Source organism: Pocillopora verrucosa, chromosome 3, assembly GCF_036669915.1.
Source record: "Pocillopora verrucosa isolate sample1 chromosome 3, ASM3666991v2, whole genome shotgun sequence".
NCBI lineage: Eukaryota > Metazoa > Cnidaria > Anthozoa > Scleractinia > Pocilloporidae > Pocillopora > Pocillopora verrucosa.
In genome coordinates, this window is record NC_089314.1 from 17,526,609 (window position 1) to 17,546,511 (window position 19,903).

The 19,903-nt window shown below is 37.8% G+C and overlaps 1 protein-coding gene across 1 annotated transcript; it reads left to right on the forward strand.

Moving 5' to 3' along the window:
* Positions 1-8,186: 8,186 nt before the first annotated feature.
* On the forward strand, positions 8,187-19,578 carry LOC131777118 (uncharacterized). Its single transcript, XM_066164463.1, has 5 exons — positions 8,187-8,322; positions 15,353-15,754; positions 16,027-16,249; positions 16,821-16,916; positions 18,071-19,578. Exons 2-5 carry the CDS (start codon positions 15,371-15,373, stop codon positions 18,232-18,234), a joined length of 867 nt encoding a protein of 288 aa, XP_066020560.1. The 5' UTR covers positions 8,187-8,322; positions 15,353-15,370; the 3' UTR covers positions 18,235-19,578.
* The last annotated feature ends 325 nt before the right edge of the window (positions 19,579-19,903 follow it).

Below are 19,903 nucleotides of genomic sequence, written 5' to 3' on the forward strand. Positions count from 1 at the left end.
TTTATATCCAACTAAAGAAGCTATGTAATCACTATGTTTATCTGAAGTAAAACATTTCAAATGTCTTTGGTTTTTGTTATCAATTTTCACGCTTAGTTGATGGATTTTCTTGAGCGCCAACTCGTACTTTTCTTAGAAATGAAATTTTAGCGTTTAACTTGCGTTGGCAATTACGGAAATTGCACGATTATTTTCATTCTAAGCCATTTTACATTTACCAGTTAGCTTTGGTTCCCATTATAAACTCCTTATTCGCCTTGCATGTCTCGTCCTATGACTGACTTATTCAAACCGTATGTCTCCGCGGACAAGTCCTTTCGGATTATGTGCCACTTATCTGTATAATTTTACACATTTAGAAATAAATTATCAGTTCCACTTACTGTCGTGATAATTATTTTTTCGTTCAAAATGACATAAAAATCATTAGATTCGGTTTTTGTGATATCCATAATAATCAAGGTCGAGGTAGAGGATACACAAAAACTGAATCTAGTAATTTTTCTGTCATTATACATTGAACGAAAAAATAATTATCACGACAGTAAGTGGAACTGATAATTAATTTCTATACAAATCAGCGGCACATAATTCGATTGACAAAAAGTCTAAGCATTAGACAATATGTGAAAAATTGAGTAAAAAATAGTTGAGAAAATAAATAGCAATAAATAAGTTAAACTGAAGAAAATATCGAAGCAAACCTGGATGTCATGTTTTTGCTTCCTTACTGACGGCAAGCAACACAAAGCGCGCGAACTTAACATGATTATCCTTAAAAATCATGTTCCGCGGTCACACATGACACGATTACCCGTTTCCTTGAGTGATCTCGACATGATTGTTGTATAACCTGCAGCTAGATGATGTCGCAAGCGCTGATTTCGAAAATTCACTTTGCGCTTTCGGTAATCAGAAAAGAGATAGTGCGTTGACTGTCTAATAAAAATGCTTAACTGCCATGATTGAACATAAGCTCGTTCAAAGAAGGTCAGGTAATCGAAAATCAACCAAGAATGTCATCTCTAGTACATGCTAACACCAAATCAAACTTTGGAAGCTTCTGACGCAAAGCTGACCACAGCGAGAAAAATAGACAAAAAAAATAACGGTGAAAAGAATTACGAGTTTACAGTAAACACGATTTTCTTGGAAAATGTCCAGCTTCTAAGATTCCAAGAATTGCAAAACATTTTTTAGGAGATACGAATCGTACATTTTGAATTTTTGTTTTATTACATGCGATATCATCCAGTTGTCTTTTGGCTTTGATAGAATTTATAATCGTACAAAAACTTCAAATCAAAACAATGAGGTAAAGAGTTTACTTAAAAAGTGCTAAACCATCCCTTCGGTTCAGGTCATGGTCAGAAGGCACAATCAAATTCGTGACAATAATTCGTGTCAACCGGAACATTCCTAAAATGCACAGAAACAACGCTTTGGCTCAATAACTCTGTGTTTGGAAAAATCCAATTCTTTCCCATCGACTATTTTCGTCGATTTCTCTCAAGGTTATTAATACAGGTTGGAGATTTAATTTCAAATTACAGCGTCGAAGAAAAAGAATAATCCTGTAATGGCCGGCGTCTTAGTTATTCCAAGAAAGACCGAAAGACACATACAACAAAGAATACGCATGTAACATGAAATACAAGCAACGTTGCCACTAAAATATTTTTCGGTGTTACTTGTTTTTTTTAAATTTACAGCTTTACCATAGCTAAATCACTGCGACTTTTAGGAAGAAAATTAGAACTTTAACTGTCAGTATAAGACATATTCCATCAGAAGTTTAGTGTCCTTATTAAATCAGTTAAACGAGTTTCTTTCTTTTTCTTAGAAACACCAATGAAACTTGAATTTACGTACTTCTAGGTTATCTGTTTTCTGAACTGTTTCTTTTGTGAGTTTATTTAGCTATTTACTCGGAAGAAGAATTAAAAGATACAAAGTTTCCATTCTGAACCCAGAACCCTCCAATCCAAACCACAAAGCCAAAAAGGAATGAAAAAGTCGCTCGTTTAACATGGAAGAGCCGTGAGCTCGGCAACAAGATCGATTATGATAAATGAATATATAAAAGAGATTTTCGCAGTAATAAATACTACTCTGATCATGTAAGCACAAACGCCCATTTTTAGAAGATTTATTACGGAGGCCGAGCTGAAGTCTAGGCGCTCCTAAAAGGCCTGAAGTTCGCCACTTAATCAAGCTCTGAATAGCAAGGGAGGAGAACTTATTCAGCTGGTTATCTATCATGTAAACTATTTGGGTACACGTCGCTAAAGGCAAGGGAAACAAAGGGGTGAGACTTTTTGCTTCGATCGCATTCTTTTGTTTTAGTTTTAACTGTCAGTAGTCTTTTTCAGCCAGTCTTTTTCAACTAGCTCCCAGTTGGCTTGTTAGTTCAGTTGATAGAGCGCTGCACCGGTATCGCAGAGGTCATGGGTTCAAATCCTGTACAGGCCTGAATTTTTTTCAGGCCTTATTTTCACTACTGCCCAAGTAGTGCACATTACTGCGAGGATCACTTTCATTCACGTCTTTATCCGCAGTTCAAATATATGACTTTCATATATTCTTAACCAGTAGTCTTTTTTGTTTACGAACGCGACCATCTTACGTTGTTGCCGATGAGTTTTTTATTTCACAACAGGGTTCAAAAGGTGAAGCCAGCAAAGGTAAAAGTGAAAAGAGCAAAACAGAAGCCCTTTTCGTTATCAGTTAAAAAGGTAAATCACCGAATTAATAGACTGTGGTGTAGGTTCTATGTGGAGTTCGGTTTAAAGAGATTGGTCCCTCGGAACCATTACTTCGGTCTCTATAAGGGTTATAAGTGTTATAGGTGGACGTGTGTTAGCGTGGATAAAAACTGAAACACAAATAGTGGAGCCAGATCGCATTGAGCTAGATAGCGCAACAACATGAACTTAAGCGAACTGAACGACTTCGAACGGGACCTCCATTAAATGTGATACAATGGCTTCAAAGATGCTATTTACTACCCGATCCTCTACGATGTGCACAGTGCAATTGCGAAATGGAATCGACAGAGAGGACTGGTAACCATGTAGATGGATTTCTATGGTAAGTTAAGCGTTGTCGTTTGCTTATTTCAACGCAAGAATGAGTCGAGTCTAATTATTAGTTGATGTAATGGTGACCCTCTTGCTCGAAAAAAAATTACGCACAGCCCGAATGCGTGACTGTTGAAATCAAATTTCGTAAAAAACAGAACTTGAAAAAAATTTCATTTCGAAAACCTGCTCACAGAAAAGATGTTAAGGTCTGATCGGTTCTTCCCAAACTAATACCAAATTGAAAATTCTGCTGATTCTGTCGTTTGATTTGTAAGCGTAAAACATCTTCCTTGATAACACTTAACATCTATTTTCTACAGGCAATGCAGTGGTTGCAGAAAAAGGCGGAGTTTACGATCAAACAGTTTCTTCGCCGAATTTCCAAAGGTGCCTCTTCTTACGCTACTTAAGATCATCTACTACTTCGTTCAGGATGACTCGCAGCGAAGAATTTTGCGAACCCTGAATTTGAATGCAAGTTTGGTGTCACAAATATGCAGACGCCTACAAGATGTGTGCTTTCTGGACTTGCAGACGCGTCCAGTAATACCATTTGGTGGCCCGGGTGCTGTGGTGAAATGTGATGAAAGTAAATTTAATCACAAAGCAAAGGTTAACGTTATGATTGTATGTTGTTTGAGCGGGAACTTAAATCGCGAAAATCGAATAGGGGGTACTGAAGGGTATCGGAATCCCAGCTCATTTTCAGAAGAGGAAAGTTTCGCCCAAATTCTAATACTTTTATCTTTTTTTCAATGATACTCTCCCGTACGAGCCTTCATCTCAAGCTAGTTCCAGTCCAATACCGAGAATACGAATATGGTCTATCAAATCAAATTCCTGAGAATACTCCAGGAAGGACGTTTGCGATGTGCGCGCGCACAAAACTGCAATGAGAGTTAAATCACGCACATGTATGACAGCTAATAGGGTCGCAGATTTTACGGTTGAAGGCCAAATATTCCAGTTGATATATTTTCCGAAAGTGGCCTTATTTTCGTTACAAGTTACATCATTTTTATGGTCTATACACTTAACCACTCGCGAAGATGAAGTCCCACAAAAAATATATTTCACAGTTTACTAATAAGAATACATAAAAAATGAAAGCTATGGTGTTCTTTTCTGCCTCATTGACTATGCTACCTTTTGCAATGTCGCCCTAATAAGAAAAAAAATCTTGAGTAACATTTCTGACTTGGATGGTTTATTTGGACCCAACATATTGACGAGCTCCCAGTTGGCTTGTTAGCCCAGTTGGTAGAGTGCTGCACCGGTATCGCAAAGGTCGTGGGTTCAAATCCCTTACGGGCCTGAATTTTTTTCAGGTCCTATTTTCAACTACTCGTTTCAGTAGTGTTCTTAGCTCCGAGGATCTTTTAATTTCATCTCTTCACCGCAGTGCAAATATATGAATTTCATATATCTAAAATCATCAATAATTGGTTGTGTTAGCATGTTTCGTCGAGATACGAAGCACGAAAATATCTTTTTTACATTTCAAAGCATTGTCCTCGATCCACTAAGAAACACAAGCACTCAAAGGAAAAGCGAAAATACTGAACGATAAGAAGGCAAAGACGGGAAACAAAACTTACCAATGCAAAATGACGCGAGAAACGAAGCTCATAACTGCTACGACGAGGAAAACAAACTAACAAAGAATCGAGGCAAAATGACAGCGAAAGCAAACAAACGGTCTTAAGGAGCCGGATTTGCATACAGCGCGGAATAATGCGTGCAAAGTTCACATCACTGACATGTGGGGTAACGTAACAAACACAATATCAATGAACAAGTGACGTCACATGGCATTTGTTTACAGCAATTCTGGTCTCTCTACTTGCTACTAATTTGGATTTCCATAATAAAGTTATTTACACACGTGATTTGACATACCTGCATAATGATTTGCAAATGTTTCGAGTATACCACGACGAGGCCCTAGTCACATTAAAAAAAATAGATGAAAATGAATCAAATTTAGAAACCTATGAAAACCACGCAAGTGAAGAAAGATGTGGAATTGTGAACATTATGCAGGGTTTTGATGAGTTCAAAATTAAAAAAGCATTTGTTGACTCGTGAAAACGGAATTTTTATCCCTCCCTTTCAGGTCATCCAAATGTCAAGGTTTTGATGAGCCATATGTAATTAAAATTTGGTTGAACTTCTTGAGGTTCAATGACACTCAGCCAGGTTGGATTAAAATATTTTGTTTCAAAGGCGCGCTAAAAAAGGGATAAATGCCTCAGAACAAATTTTTGTACCGCAATGAAAACTTGCCGAGTGTAACTCGAAGGTTTTTCAGTTACTAGATAGTGTTGCAGTTACGCTTGCTCTATAGCCAATCCACTAGAGCCTAGGTTTTCGCATATTGATCTAACTTTGCTGAACGAAAACACTTCCAAATGAGTGCCAAAAACTTGTATAATGCATTTCCGTACTTCACTTTGAGATGGGTTTTTGGCAACCCCTTTTCACTCTGACATCTATGGTGCATCACCGGAAATGCGCATAAAAAGCGCAAAAAAAAACTCATAATACCTAGCAATCTTGACCTCACGCTCGGTCAATAACGCATAATTATGTAATCATTGATTGGTAAAGTGTGTTCGTTCTGTATTAACACCTTGTGGGGTGCTCTCAGGAAGTATCACAAACCAGTGGTAAAATTGAACACTTCAATAGGGTCTAACAGCTCAACGAGTTGGTAAAGGACTTGATACAAAGACAATGGTCAATTTTGAAGAGCAGAACAAAATTGAACAGTTACATTGTTCTCCCTTGTATGTCACTGTAGTTCATTCGGTTCCAACTCACGGGACCTCATTTAGCCAACGGGATTCAAGGCTCTCGCATAAAATCAAGGCAATTGTTCGTCAGCCAGTCTATGATGGCGCCCAAAGCCTAGAAGCGCACGGCATCCAGAAAGAATTGAAACGAATAGAATGCGTTCTCTTGGCGTTAGACACAATATTTGTTCTTTCTTACCAGGAAATTCATTTTTCGGAGAATTGTTATTTGGGAACAAACAAAGCAGTCGGTTCAGTTTCATTTCATAACATGGTAGTACGATTTCTTGAACATTGTAGGACTACACTGAATACCATGGTGACTAATGGGCTCATAAACTTGGTAAGCGATCAAATTCTGGTCCAGCATGAAAACACTTAAGATATTTGTGCCCTTAGCTGCGAATTTATGAGAAGGCGAAGACATCAATAGTTCTTGTTCCTAACTGCTGCGAACGCAGTCTTATTTCTGTCATTTCTTGGGAACCTGTTTCACAAACGACTCAGTTTGAACCGCCTGGTTAACTCAGCAAATAATCCTTAGTTTCGTTTCCAATAAACCCGACATTTATGCCCATGCAAACCTCTTAAAAACGATGTTGATGATGCAAACGTTTACCCTTTCGTAAAAAAACCTGAGCTTTCTGATGGTCTTGACGGAAATCGCTCAAAAAAAATTTTCATCTAAGAACATCCTCATTGCAGATAATGCCCTCATCAAAATGACTTGTCCTACAACGAATCTCTTCAAACCGAGCATTTCCATGGACAATTCCCTTCAAGTAGACTAACAAAAGCTTTTCATTGGTAGATTTTTTTATTCTCCGAACTACTCTGGTACCTTTCAGTTGAGGTTAACTTCGTTCTTTGGTGTGGAACCATGAAGAGACTGTCTCTGGAATAGATTGCGTTCGAACCTGTCCGCTCCTGTTTGAGCAACTTGACAGTTGATTTTCGGGTTTTGAACGCTTCAAAACAAATTCTATAGACACTCCTAACACAGTGGTCAGAACACGAGTTCCCGAGTGATTTAATGAGCGTCTAGCAATTGAACCTGTCCGCTCCTGTTTGAGCAACTTGACAGTTGATTTTCGGGTTTTGAACGCTTCAAAACAAATTCTATAGACACTCCTGACACAGTGGTCAGAACACGAGTTCCCGAGTGATTTAATGAGCGTCTAGCAATTGAATATCAAATTAGCGGTGTAAATGTCGACTTTTCAATTAAACCAAACTTAGGTTAATCAATGCAAGCGCTGCAGCTCATGACAACAGGCATATTATTATACAGTCCTTGTCTTTATCCTGAAAAAACCCTCAGTTGTCCTTTATTCGTAAAATATTTTGATTAATTCATAATCACAGTCGATTCGATAAGAACAGTGGTTTTCCACGAAACGTGTAATTGTTTTGATATCTCTATTTGTCTGGTCACGGTAGCTTAGCATGCACTCTGTGATTATGCAACGTTTTTCCCGAAAACTCCGAAAAATGCTCTAAACAGAGCATTATATACATACCGAGATTTATGCGCCAAAAAGCATCGAGATAAAAATAGTCTCTTCGCGCTAGAGAAGCCAGCTGTTTGGTCATACGATTCTTTCATCAGTGAAAACCGACGTATCGGCGTTCTGATTGGCTACATGATTACTTTTACTGGTGAACAAAACCGTGCCGCTCGCTTGCTCACCGCCCCTCTTGACTGACAAATGGCACATTTCTAAGAGCTAAGGTGCATTTTTCTCTAGAAAGATGGCTTGAAATCAGACTAATCGTTTTCAGAGCCTAGATTCATCAGTAGAAGAATTTATAGACGGACAGGAAAATGAAAGCGCCAAGAAAAAGATCAAACAGGAAGTTTCTTTGTTCCACGAATTTCTTGTTTTGAAAGGCGAGACGAGACAAATGAACAAATAACTAGGTCTGCATTTTACTTTAAAGCATTTTACTTGATAATTTAAATGTAAAGTATTTTACAAGGAAGCCATTTCAGTGCAACTCTCGAACCGTGAGGCGGCTTGACCGCGCGTTGTTTTCCTTTGAAAGAAAATAAAGATATTCCTAGCTTTGAGTTCTGTTAGCTTATGAATCTCAGTATGTATAAAATAAATAAGTTATTTCACAGTTTGTTCGCTTGTACGATTTTAATTTACTCTTTGTTTACCTTTAGAACTTTCCCACGCATGCCACTCCTGATGGCTTTCAACGATGACACCGCGATCACGTGCGTGGCGCTAATTAGTCACCAAGAGTCTGATTGTAATAAAATTACTCTTACCGCTGGATTCTGGGAGTCTTCAGACTGAGACAGCTGCGGATGGAGAAGGCTTTCAAATAGAACAACGAAGCATTTTTGGTTCGCTTTAAAGGTGGACATTTATTTCGTAGCTGTTCAAAGTTTATTCAGCTTTCCCTCGAATTCACCTGCCTTTAGGCTATTTCTGGTAAGTCATTCTACGTCCTCTAGAGTATCCAATCTTTAAGGCCGAGTTTACGTGTCGTTGGCTTTCAGCACTACACGTAGAATATTAGCTGGCACAACCTAGCTCTCTTCGGTGTTCGACTTAGGTTTCTCTTTCGCTGACACGATTTAAATCGGTCGCTTGCCTCGTTTTAAATGTAAAGATTTATACAACATATTTTTTTAATGTTCAGTGTGAGGAAATTTTGCCTGGTTCCAACAGGTTTAGCATATGTATTATATAATTTCAAATATTATCATTGCGCATCTACGCTCGACGCGAGCACAATTTAGCAAAATCCATGTCATGAATGGCCAAGAAATAAAACAAAATCTTCATATCGAGTCAGGCACCTTCATATGAACATGCTGAAAGGACTGAAAAGCTAAAAAGCACCAGAAGATGACTTTTAACCAAGTTTTGTTTCTCAAGAAAATTGAAAGCACTGTAGGCGTCTTGTCAATAAAAGATTTGAGGGTAAAAATTATGTATTGACTTTCAATAAAGATGTTTCCTCGGTTTCTTTTTCTTTTTAAAAAGTATAAAGAGTTAAACCAGAACTTTCTCTTGAGGTGACAAACTTTGTAGCCGTCAAATGGAAGACTGAGTTGTTTCGCTCTTTACATTTATCGTTGGGTTGTAACCGGTCAACTTTCTTCAAATTTATACATCGAGATATATGACCTGAACAGCGTTCCTTTTGCCTAAAACCAAAGCACATTAAATAAGTAGTACTGATGTATTTTCAAATAGCATAATTGCGGCAAAACTTTATTCGAGTAATACTGCTAGAGCTATACTGATCAAGACCGTGATCTGTTTTCGTACAAACGAAACCTCTGCGGCTCGGTGCATAATTACCTCCGTCTTGCTTGAATTCGAGATAGCTAAACCAAGTAGCTTTGTTCTTGCAAGCCATATAATGTATTCTTCAAAGGAAAAACGAAGCGAAATATTTTCTTCAATGATTGAACTCAAGTTCGAAGTGTGGACTTTGATCTGGTTTCTTGCTGCGCAGTTGCCCATTCTCGAATCAAAGGCACTCAACATTGACTACAGTGCATGTTGTTTACCCAAGCTCAGGCGGCGTTACCAAACGGCACAGCTTAGCAGAAGCCCAGCACTTTGAGCAACCTGTAAAACGGCAGTCAAATAGTGCTATACATTAGCTTGAATTCCGAAAGGAATAAAAATGGTCAAACAACGACACCGGATCTGTAAAATTTTACGAGCATTTCTTTGTGCGAGACTTTTACTTGTCACTCATTTGTTTTATTTCTCAGTGGTACCAAGGCATTGAAGTGTTTAAGTCTTTCGTAAACTTCCTGTTATGTTTCTCGGAAAAGAGATAATAGACAAAAATGCGGCAGCGTTATATTTTTGGCATGAATGCTGCACTTTTCTCTCTCCTTGATTGATGTTTACCTTTGGACCTTTCTCATGCAAGCCAACACCTTGATGGCTTACTAAAATCACACTGCGATCACGTGCGTGGCCTCTAAATAGAAGTGACATAGAGTCTTATTGGAAGAAAATGACCCTTACTGATGCGTCATGGAAATCATGTGACTAAGACAATTGCGGAAGGAGAAGGCTTCCAAATAGAACAACGAAGCATTTTTGCTTTGCTTTAAAGGTAAAAATTTAATTCCCAGCTGTTCAAAGTTTATTCAGCTTTCCTTCGAATTCACCCGCTTTTACGTTATTTCTGGTAAGTCATTCTATGTCCTCCAGAGTATCCGAATATTTAAGGCTAAGTTGTTATGTCGTTGGCTTTCAGCTCTACACATCGATTACTAGCTGGCACACGCTAGCTCTCTTCGCTGTTTGATTTAAGTTTCTCTGCTGCTGACACGATTTAAATCGATCCCTTGTTTCGTTTTAAATATAAAGATTTATAAAACATATTCTTTCAATGCTCAGTGCGAGGAAATTTCGCTAGGTTCCGAAAGGTTTAGCATCTGTGTTATATCATTTCAAATATGATCATCGCATATCTACTCTCGACGCGAGCACAATTTAGCAAATTCCATGTCATGGATGGCCAAGAAATAGAACAAAAATTCTCATATCGAGTCAAGCATCTTTAGATGAACGTGCAAAAAGAAATAAAAAAGCTAAAAAGCACCAGGAGATGACTTTTAAACAAGTTTTGTGTCTCGAAAATATTGAAAGCATCGCCGGTAGGCGTCTCGTCATTCAGTAAAAAGATTTGAGGGTAAAAATTATGTATGAACTTTTAATAGAGAGGTTTCATCGGTTTTTTTTTTTTTGAAAGTGTAAGGAGTTCCACCAGAGTTTGCTCTTGAGGTGACAAACTTTATTTCCGTCAAATACAAGACTGAGTTGTTTCGCTCTTTACATTTATTGTTGGGTTGTAAGCGTTCAACTTTCTTCACGTTTATACTTGGGAGATATATGATTCGAATGACGTTTCTTTTCCTAAAATAATAGCATATTAGATAAGTAGTATTGAGGTATTTTTCCGATAGCATAATTGTGGCAAAACTTTATTCGAGTAACACTACGAGATTTATACTGATCAAGAAAGGGAGAGAAACGATCAAACAACAACACTGAGATCTGTTGAATTTAACAAAAATTTATCTTCGCGAGACTTTTACTTTTTGGAGCCTTTCCCACCTAAATTGTTTATACGTTTGGATGATATCTCGGCAAGTGGAAAAGTAGAGCATTCGCATCCAACAAGGTTTCTAGGAAAATAGAACATATACATAACATTTCGTCAGTTTTTGGATTCGACGACTACTGCTTGCTTTTCTCTCGGTAAAACAGCTTTTGCGCAAAGTTGATGCAAGTTTGCAACCAAGTGAGGGATAAATTCTTCGTAAAAGGAAACATTACACAATTTTTTGTCTCGTTTTTGTCGCGCAAATATACATAACATTTCATAATTTTTTCGAGTCCACTACTACTGCTTGCTTTTCTCTCGGTAAAACAGCTCTTGCGCAAAGTTTATGTAGGTTTGCAACCAGGTGAGGAATTAAATTCTTTGCAAAAGGAAACATTGCACTAATTTTTGTCTAGTTTTCAGCTCCCTTCAAGAAAGGTTTTACTCTAGACTGAGCAGAAGAAGAAGCCAAATCAAAGCCAAATATGTATTGGCTGATATGCCCCTCTAAAGACCATTGAACAGTTATACCAGTAACATCGAACAAATGCATCTAAATACTTTCAGTGTATCACTCATTTCTTTGGCTAAATCTTTTTTTATGAAAGCTCGACAGCTCCAGATGCAATTTCATAAATTATTGCACCTGACTTCAACTCATTACACCTTTGAAAAAATATCAATTTTTCTACCAAGATCATGCAGGGTCATCTTTCAAGAAAGACCAAATCAAGCCGTGAACTTTTTTCTGTCCTTCAATCAGACGTTTTTTCAGTAACAGTGGTGATCAGAAAGAATGTCTTCATTAGTGAACTGAGGAAATTAATTGAATTATTAAAACACAAACCATTTCTTAGAAAAGGGTGCTTGCGAATCAGTTTCAAGTGACTGAGATACCATTTTGATGAGATCGAATAAGATTTTTTGCATTACATGTGGTTGAATCAGATATGAAGTGATAATCACATCGCTTGGTTTCGTTCTGAGCAAGAGAACATCAGGCAACTTCCTAAATATTGGAATTAGGACTTGGACTTTTTCTATGAACAATTAATTACGTTTTTGCGAATATATTTAAAGTGAGATCAAAGCGATGGGAAAAAGAGTTTTTGCGTCATGGTTGGATATATTTTTGAACGATCTGAGTTAGTGGGGTTTAAAATCTTGGTAAAGAAAATAATATTCGACGTCTTGAATTTTTGTCTTTTCTTCAGATAGTTACTAGGAACTTTTTTACTAAAAACCGAGTATATTTTTTTAAAGACAGAATTTTCTCGGAAAAAAGCTGTTTTCAGTTTTCATAATTTGTTAAGACGTTAACATAGTTCGTTAACACAGTTCGTTGACACGCTAACATTGAGACATTTATGCAAAATAACTTTGACTCCGAGAAAGGAGGAATAATCAAATGAATTTGATCACAACCTATAAAGGTGGACTTAACAATTCACATCAGTAAGTGCCGTTCAAAACAAGTGTGCGACTTATCGGGACGCGCTAAGTTCTGCAAGTTCAATTCAAATAGCTCAAGAACCAGTTTGACGGGTTTCAGATAATTCTGATTTGATTCGTTAGCTGGTTCTTTCTTTATCCATATTAAGGAATAGTTCTAAAATCCATGCTAGTTGTTGTTGACTGACGAAGGCGAGGCTCACACGCGGAGATCTCTGAACGAGGTAGCGCTTTCTCTCTACAGTAGTGAAGAGTAAAAAATTGCGAGAGTTTCCTATCCCTTTACGGTAACTTTAATTAACCTTGAGGTAAGTTGCGGTGTAGAATTTGTGCGCATAGTTCAAAACGCGATTTCGGTTTCCGCACAATGCTGCTGCAAAGGGAGTGAGGTGAATACCAAAATAGCTGCAGGCCTTGCGTAACTCAGTCATGGATGATAAAAAGACAAATTCTTTTGCGTTGCTCTCTCCTAGGAAACTTATCAAAAGTTGTATTTCCATTGCTTTTGTTACTCTATTTGCAGTTAAAGAGGCAATCCAAGGGTCACTTTTATTTGCTAATTAACAAACGGCTGATTCCATGCTTACTTCGACAATAGTTTCTGTAGCCGTTGCGCTGCATTTCCGTCACCAATTCAGAGATCTCTATTCTATGCAATAATTCAAAGAAGCTAACCAAAAGTCGAGATCCAGTGTGCGGAAGGGCTTTTCCGTTTTATTATTCATGGAATTCGTGAGAATTGATCATGAAGAAATCACATGATCCTCTGCTTATGAATCACGTGATCCCTATGCTACAGCTTTTCCAACAGAGAACACAGGTTATGGAATTTTAATTAGCTTTGTGACAAATTTTAAGCATAACTGAGATCGAGTGGTTTTCATTTAAAGATTTCAACCTTACACCTCATACGTAAACACTTTATGATACACTTTGGCGCCGTTTGTTCTACTGACGTGCTTAACCTTTAGCAAAGAGTAAATTCCAAAAAGTCTTGTGTGACAAATTCGTTAGGGAAACAATAAGTCTACAGTTGCTCCAGTGTCTCAAACACCTTACTTACAGACACAAAGGTCTATCGCTTGATCGTAAATGAGGGTTCAACTTTAAATCAGTTCAATTTTTTCAATTCGTTCCTTTTGCAGCCGGGAAAAATTCCTCGTAATACAGTTCTCTAGAAACGAGTAGTTCTGTTACAAGACCTTTTCGTCGTTTTCATGGATCGATTTACATTTACCTTTACTAAACAACACGGTGGTACCAATTTTTACCAACATGTTTCCAAAGCTGCTTAACGTAAATCAGACTATTTAATCAGGCGCTGGAATTCCTTGTTTTGAAGAACTTGTTATTTTAGCAAATTTAGTTCATAATACGCGGCAAAACAGCCCAGCTACGCAGCGAGGCTTATTTCAATATTCGCAGAAAAAATTATGCCAACTAGGGGTATCACTTCTAACTTTTGTGGTAATTTATGCATCAATTAATTTGTCTTCGAAAGTGAAGGTTATGAAGTCAATTGAATTAAACGAAGGATAATTTCCGGCCCTTTTTCCCGAAAAAGGCTGCTGTCAAGGAAATAGAATGAGTATAATCATGTCAAGGGATCACATGGTGTTGTAGTACTATTTTCTTCGACAATTCTCCTTATTCGACACAAATATTCAGCTCACTTGAGCTGCTCGATGGTTTTTAACTAAGTTTTTAAGTTTCATTGCGCATAGTCCACATAATGTAAGGATTGTTCCCAGAGTATAATAATTGTTTTCCAGGATCACGCATAAGGCTGTCTCAACACAATTACAACGGTACAAGTCAGTTAGGCAATTGAGTTTCCGCTTGTTTCTCAAGCTCGATCAATAGATTTGTCGCCTAATACACCCTGCGAGAGAAAGTTAAACACCATTTTATACCATCACGCTTGACATTCGAGGCGGGGGAAAAGGAGCAAAGATTGGACGGATATCGAGTGTGGTGAATAAGCAGAATTACATTCGTACGGCGACCATCTGCAACGCACAGAGCCCTAAGACATAAAAAAAATATTCGGTAAACGGACCCAGGCAACACTAGCCGACGAAATTTCCCTGAAAATATCCTAGTTGTTTCTTTGAGGCCATTGGAGGTTTTCTGTTTATCCAAGGTCTATTAAGTGGAGTTAGTTTTTATTGAGAGAGCGTGAGATATAGTCCTAGATAAATCTGTGAATGCCTAAAAGCAGGATAATTAGCATAATTTATGGCAATTACTTGACAATAACTGCGGCAAGTTCAGTTCGAGGATTAGGATTACGCTTTACGGTAACAAACGTAATCAGTGGTAGAGAGGAGAAGTGCATTTGACTTTAACTTCGTCCAGCTTTAATGGTTGTGTTTTGTCCCTTTTTTGCCGCACAATTGGATACCTTAAGTTGCTATGGGCCTAAATAAATCGTTTGGAGACATATCACCTATTTGAAGTAGTATTTACTGTGCAGCAATTTTCTCCAATATTTGGAAAGCTTTTTTGAAAGCAGAACATTCTCCAACCGCATTTGATCAGGGTAAAGCTTAAAGCACATTTCATCACTTTTAAAATTCGATGACCAGTACTCTGGAGCGCTAGGAAATTAATGTTGACGTCATCAGTGATCTATTAATGAACAGACGCACGACTTCCTGGAAGTATGTAAACTCGCAGTGTAAAAGTCATGAACTTACGGATCTGATATCACAACAATTTTTCTGTCCTGGATATCAATTTCCAAATAGCTTGGAACCCCAAATGCCCGAGGACAGAAATTTAATAATTTTTTTTAAGAACAATACGTCATCAGTTCATTTCCAGACTATGTCTTAAAAATAAAAACACAATAGAGACCTAAGCTTCACAACATATTTTCAAAAACAAAGGTCACCTAAGAAAATCCAGACATTTCCTTTTTTTCAGAACCTACCGGCAATCATCATGGCTGCGGATGAAATTTGTTGGCATAGGACTTTGGAGGGAATCACGAAGTTAATGTCGGAAGTAGGTGGCAAGTCCGAGGACCTGGAAATCATTGCTCAGCTGCAAGAGTCGTTTCGTAAAGTGGCAAAGGCAAATTCCAGTAAAGGAAGTGACTTTATTAAGAATGTGTTGCATGATTTGATCACTAAAACTGACTACATTTTTCTTACGGCGAAAAGTGCAATCTTAGCAAGCGAGGCCACAAGCATGAAGAAGTCAGAAGCTCCCCAAAAAGTGCCGAGGTTATTTGAACCTATAATCCAAAATCTAGAGGATCATCTAAATGCCGTCGAGAGAGCGCAGAAGAAAGTGGCGAATTTATACCAATTCATTAAATCAAAGGTGAGATTTCATACATAAGTTTCACTTTTAGGAAATCAGATCACGTGCCAACTTTATTCAACTTTAATTTAAAAACATTCACGGTCCTGCGACGGGGGCCATCATGTAAGACGTCCTTTTGTTTCTCAAAGTGTGGGTGCAAATAGAAGAAAAAGTCTCGTTGGCCCATCATTGTGCGTTCTTTGCAGCTTGTGAACCGAATTGTTAATTCAGGTTAATTAGCAGTTAAACTTTCCTTCCGCTAACTGATGCGTCGTCCTGACTGCTTATAGATTGATGAAGCACACCAAGTGGATTACAAGCTGTCGAGAGAATATGTACTGTCGTTGGAGCTTAAGAAATATGAATTGGATGGGGAGTTGAAAACATGGAAGTGCTATATGGAAAACACCGAGGGAGTCCTTACAGAGTTTGACAAAGAAATAAAAGATTACTTGAGTCGGGAAAGCTACAAAATGAAGTGGATGGTCGGTTTGTTCGTGGTGGGTACCACAGGTAATTTCAGGAGTAGCATGCTCCAGAAAACCTTTTTTTTTCAGCCACTAGAAAGTACACCGTTAGTGCTTTGAAATTTCTAACACTTACGTCGCGTTTCGATCACAGTAACTGTAATGAAACCATTTAAAAAATAACACCAATCCTTGAATTTTGCAAAATGATACAAGAAAAACTTTAAGAAGTGCAATTGTTTTCTTTCTGCAGCCCTTTCCAGTTATAGTTGTTAAGTAGTTAGTTATAAGAGCGGAGCCCGCGGTACACCGAAGAGCGCGCGCAGACTAATTTGAAGTTTGGTAACCCATGCAGCTGATATCATTTGGTCGGGGCGTCATGGCGAAGTGAAAGTAATACTCGTAAAACCGACGCATAAATATGAGTGCAGATTTCCTCGCGATAAACTTGAAAGGGTCCTGATTCTGCTAAAATAAAAACTAGTCGTATAGAAAACTAAAGCTTAATTTTTTAGCAAGGTTCAGATAAATACATGTGATATGACGGTCCTACGCTTCCAATAGCGCCGTAAGCGGTCATTCCTAGAGAAATTTAATTCTTTTGTTGTTCCTTTCAGTATTTACCGGTGGAGCTGGAGCAATCGCATCTGGCGCCAGTGCAATTGTAGCGGCGGGAATTGGTGCTACTCCTTTGATCGGGGGCGGAGCCGCAGGTGGGTTTGTTGCTTCATTAGGTTCTGGTGGAATTTACGGCTACTTCAAAGGGAAATCGAACGACAAGTTGCGCCTACAAAATTCCAAATTTAGGGCCAGGCTCATGGAACTTAAGAGGAAATTTGTGGAAGAACAAAATCACAGCAAAACCCTGGAGTTTTGTATCTATGCCCTATGGACGGAAGAGGCAAAACGCTCTAGCAATATCTAAGCAGCATATCAAGGATTGTTCACTTCTTTTTTTTTTTTTGCCATTTATTATTTGATACACGACTAGTTATGTTTTTATTTTTTTCATAATGACCTAATTCTTCGATAGATTCTGAGCTTTGATTTTGCCTCACTTCCTTTCAGTACAAAAACGTACGATTGCTTTAATGAAGACTTCAGTATTAAACCAATTTTACCTGTCGACCTAGGAAAATGGCCTCATACTACTAATACGCGGTATGGAAACTTAATAACAGTCTCGTGAATTGGTAGTGGACAGCCGACTGATCGAAAAAGGTTAAAAAAGGAAGAATAAATACATTTAAAAAAAAACAAAAAACAAACAAAACATGATAGAATTTTAAAAAAAATGTATACACCGCAATGGATGTACGAGGTTTCCTTTGCCATCCGAAATAATAGGTACTTTGTAGCAACATCACTTGCAACCTATCTTTTCTCATAATTTAAAAACTTCACCGTTATGCTCATTAAATAAGAATGCTCTCAGTTCGTCGATTTTGTTTTTTAGAATTTGAACCTTTTTCCCTCATTGTAACGCGGGTGGGCGAGGGGGTGAGTCGAAGCTCACAATCCATCGCGAAATTGTATGTCTTTGATAAATTATATTAAAGGTCGATTAATGTTTTTGAGAGGCTAAAAAATTGCTCCTGTAAAAGTGATTGATCCGTAAGTATCACCTAGGGGTTGAAAGAGTCGTGGTTGAACTTGTCTCGTTTCATTGGTTTGGATTGTGATTCCCAACAATTTCACCAAGTGTAACTTTCGACCCTCAGGTGAATCGCCATTGAGTTTGACTTCGACACTCCTTTAGATTTATTGGCTCGCTACGTACACATATGCATCATTTTTGACAGGGCTAATCTTTATTATGTTTCCGTATGTCTCATTTCAATTCATGGTCACTTTTCCTCCTTTACAGCCCTTCTCTTTGGGGCTGCAGTCTCTGTTACCGGCATCTGCTTGGTGTTGAGAGGATGGTTAGCCAAGAGGAACTTTTGCAACAAACTATTATCAATTCACCAAAATTACTCAGAACTAGTTGCTGAAAACCAGAGAATTGCTTACTCGAACTGGTTCAATTAGGCGTGTAAAATAATTTTCTTCTTTATTAAATAATCTTAGATGAAACGAATGCGAACTGAAAGTCTGAAACCAGCCGATGCATATCCTACTTGTGCGGAGGCTCAGGCTGGCGTCTCTCTCAGCAAAAGGTGTATGTCAAAATTAAAAAAAAAAACTCACTTTCTTTCAGATAAGGTAACATGCATTAAACTCTAGGGAAAAAAATTATTTTTGGTTTCATTAGGACGAACTTGAATAAGCTAAAATGCAGCGCAGGTATGAATCATGCTAATCGATTACTAGTCATATGTGCAATCCTCTCGATTGTAACATGAGAACAGACAACGATATCTCGCTTTTTTTGCCAGTGCATATTGAGATCAATATTATTTACGAATATGACCACATATACTTTTCATGTATAGCACAAACTATTATATATACTCATAAACTACTTTATTCTTCATTTGATTTTTACTACTTGCCCTGAGAAGTGAAATTTAAAAGGCAGCGAAGGTGGATAACTCAAACCACTGGATAATCGGTTACCTAGTTATCAATAATTTGAGTTTTAGTTGTCTTCAATTTCAGTGTCCATTAAGCTAGGAATCATTGATATCCTGGGCTTTCTAAGCAATTGAGGCCTATGATTAGGCTGGTTGTGTAAGCATTTAAAAAGAAGATAAAGCGATCGCCTCCTTCTCCAAACAAGAAGTAGAAATTGAGTGGCACTTTACCTGACTACATCGTGTAGTCAGGTAAAGTGGCTAAAAGTAAAGTCCGATTGAAGCCAGCACCTCTTGTTAAAAATTACAGTGTTATCAGTTAATAGAAGTTATATCATCGAGCTAAGGGATTCAGTACACATGCATCTTTCAAGAAGTAGGCTTATATGTTAGTTAACCATATCTTACGTTTAATTTGAAATTAAAATTAAGTAGAATAAAGAGGTTTCTTTTAGCGATTTAGCGTTATAGATTGATTTGGATAGTGGCCATAGTTTTTACCTGAGCAGTGATCGCATGCGACTTTTGAACTCAGTGTTGCTCAGTGTTATTCGGTGCTTCGGTTCATAATGAAAAATATGCTGAATCTTTCATCAGTGTAAAATTATTTCGCAATTTTGATTGATCAAAAGGGCACCAAACGTGCATCAATACCTCACAAAATTTTTGTGTGCGACTGTAGTAAAGTTTTCCGAGAAAAAAGGATGCATTGAGTTTGGTCGTGTGCTGATCAAGCAAGTTTCATTAGTGACAATTATATAACAGTTTTAGAGACTTTGGGTAAAATGTAATGTTTTCGTAAATTGTTTGTATGGCTGACATTATACTTATCGTTTAATAAAATATGCAGAGCAGCTTACCTCCGAGTCCGTCAATTTTCTAAGCATGGATTATCCGCCTCTAATGCATGAGCATTAGTTGCTGAGTTCCTGTTCGATGTCACACAATTCATCGTCTACCGTCTAACGTCTGTCGTTGACAATTTTTTGTCCTCCTTTAGTCCATGTCAGAAGTAGTTTAAGCAAGATTTTGCAAATTTAGTGGCCAAAAATGACAAATTTTGTTTTTTAATTTCCATCCTTTCGTTTTTCTATTCTGTGAAATCAGTATTAGCGGTCACCCACGAGACGTCCCGCGAAAGACAGATTTATGTGAAATTCAGACGATTGCGTGACAATTTTGAA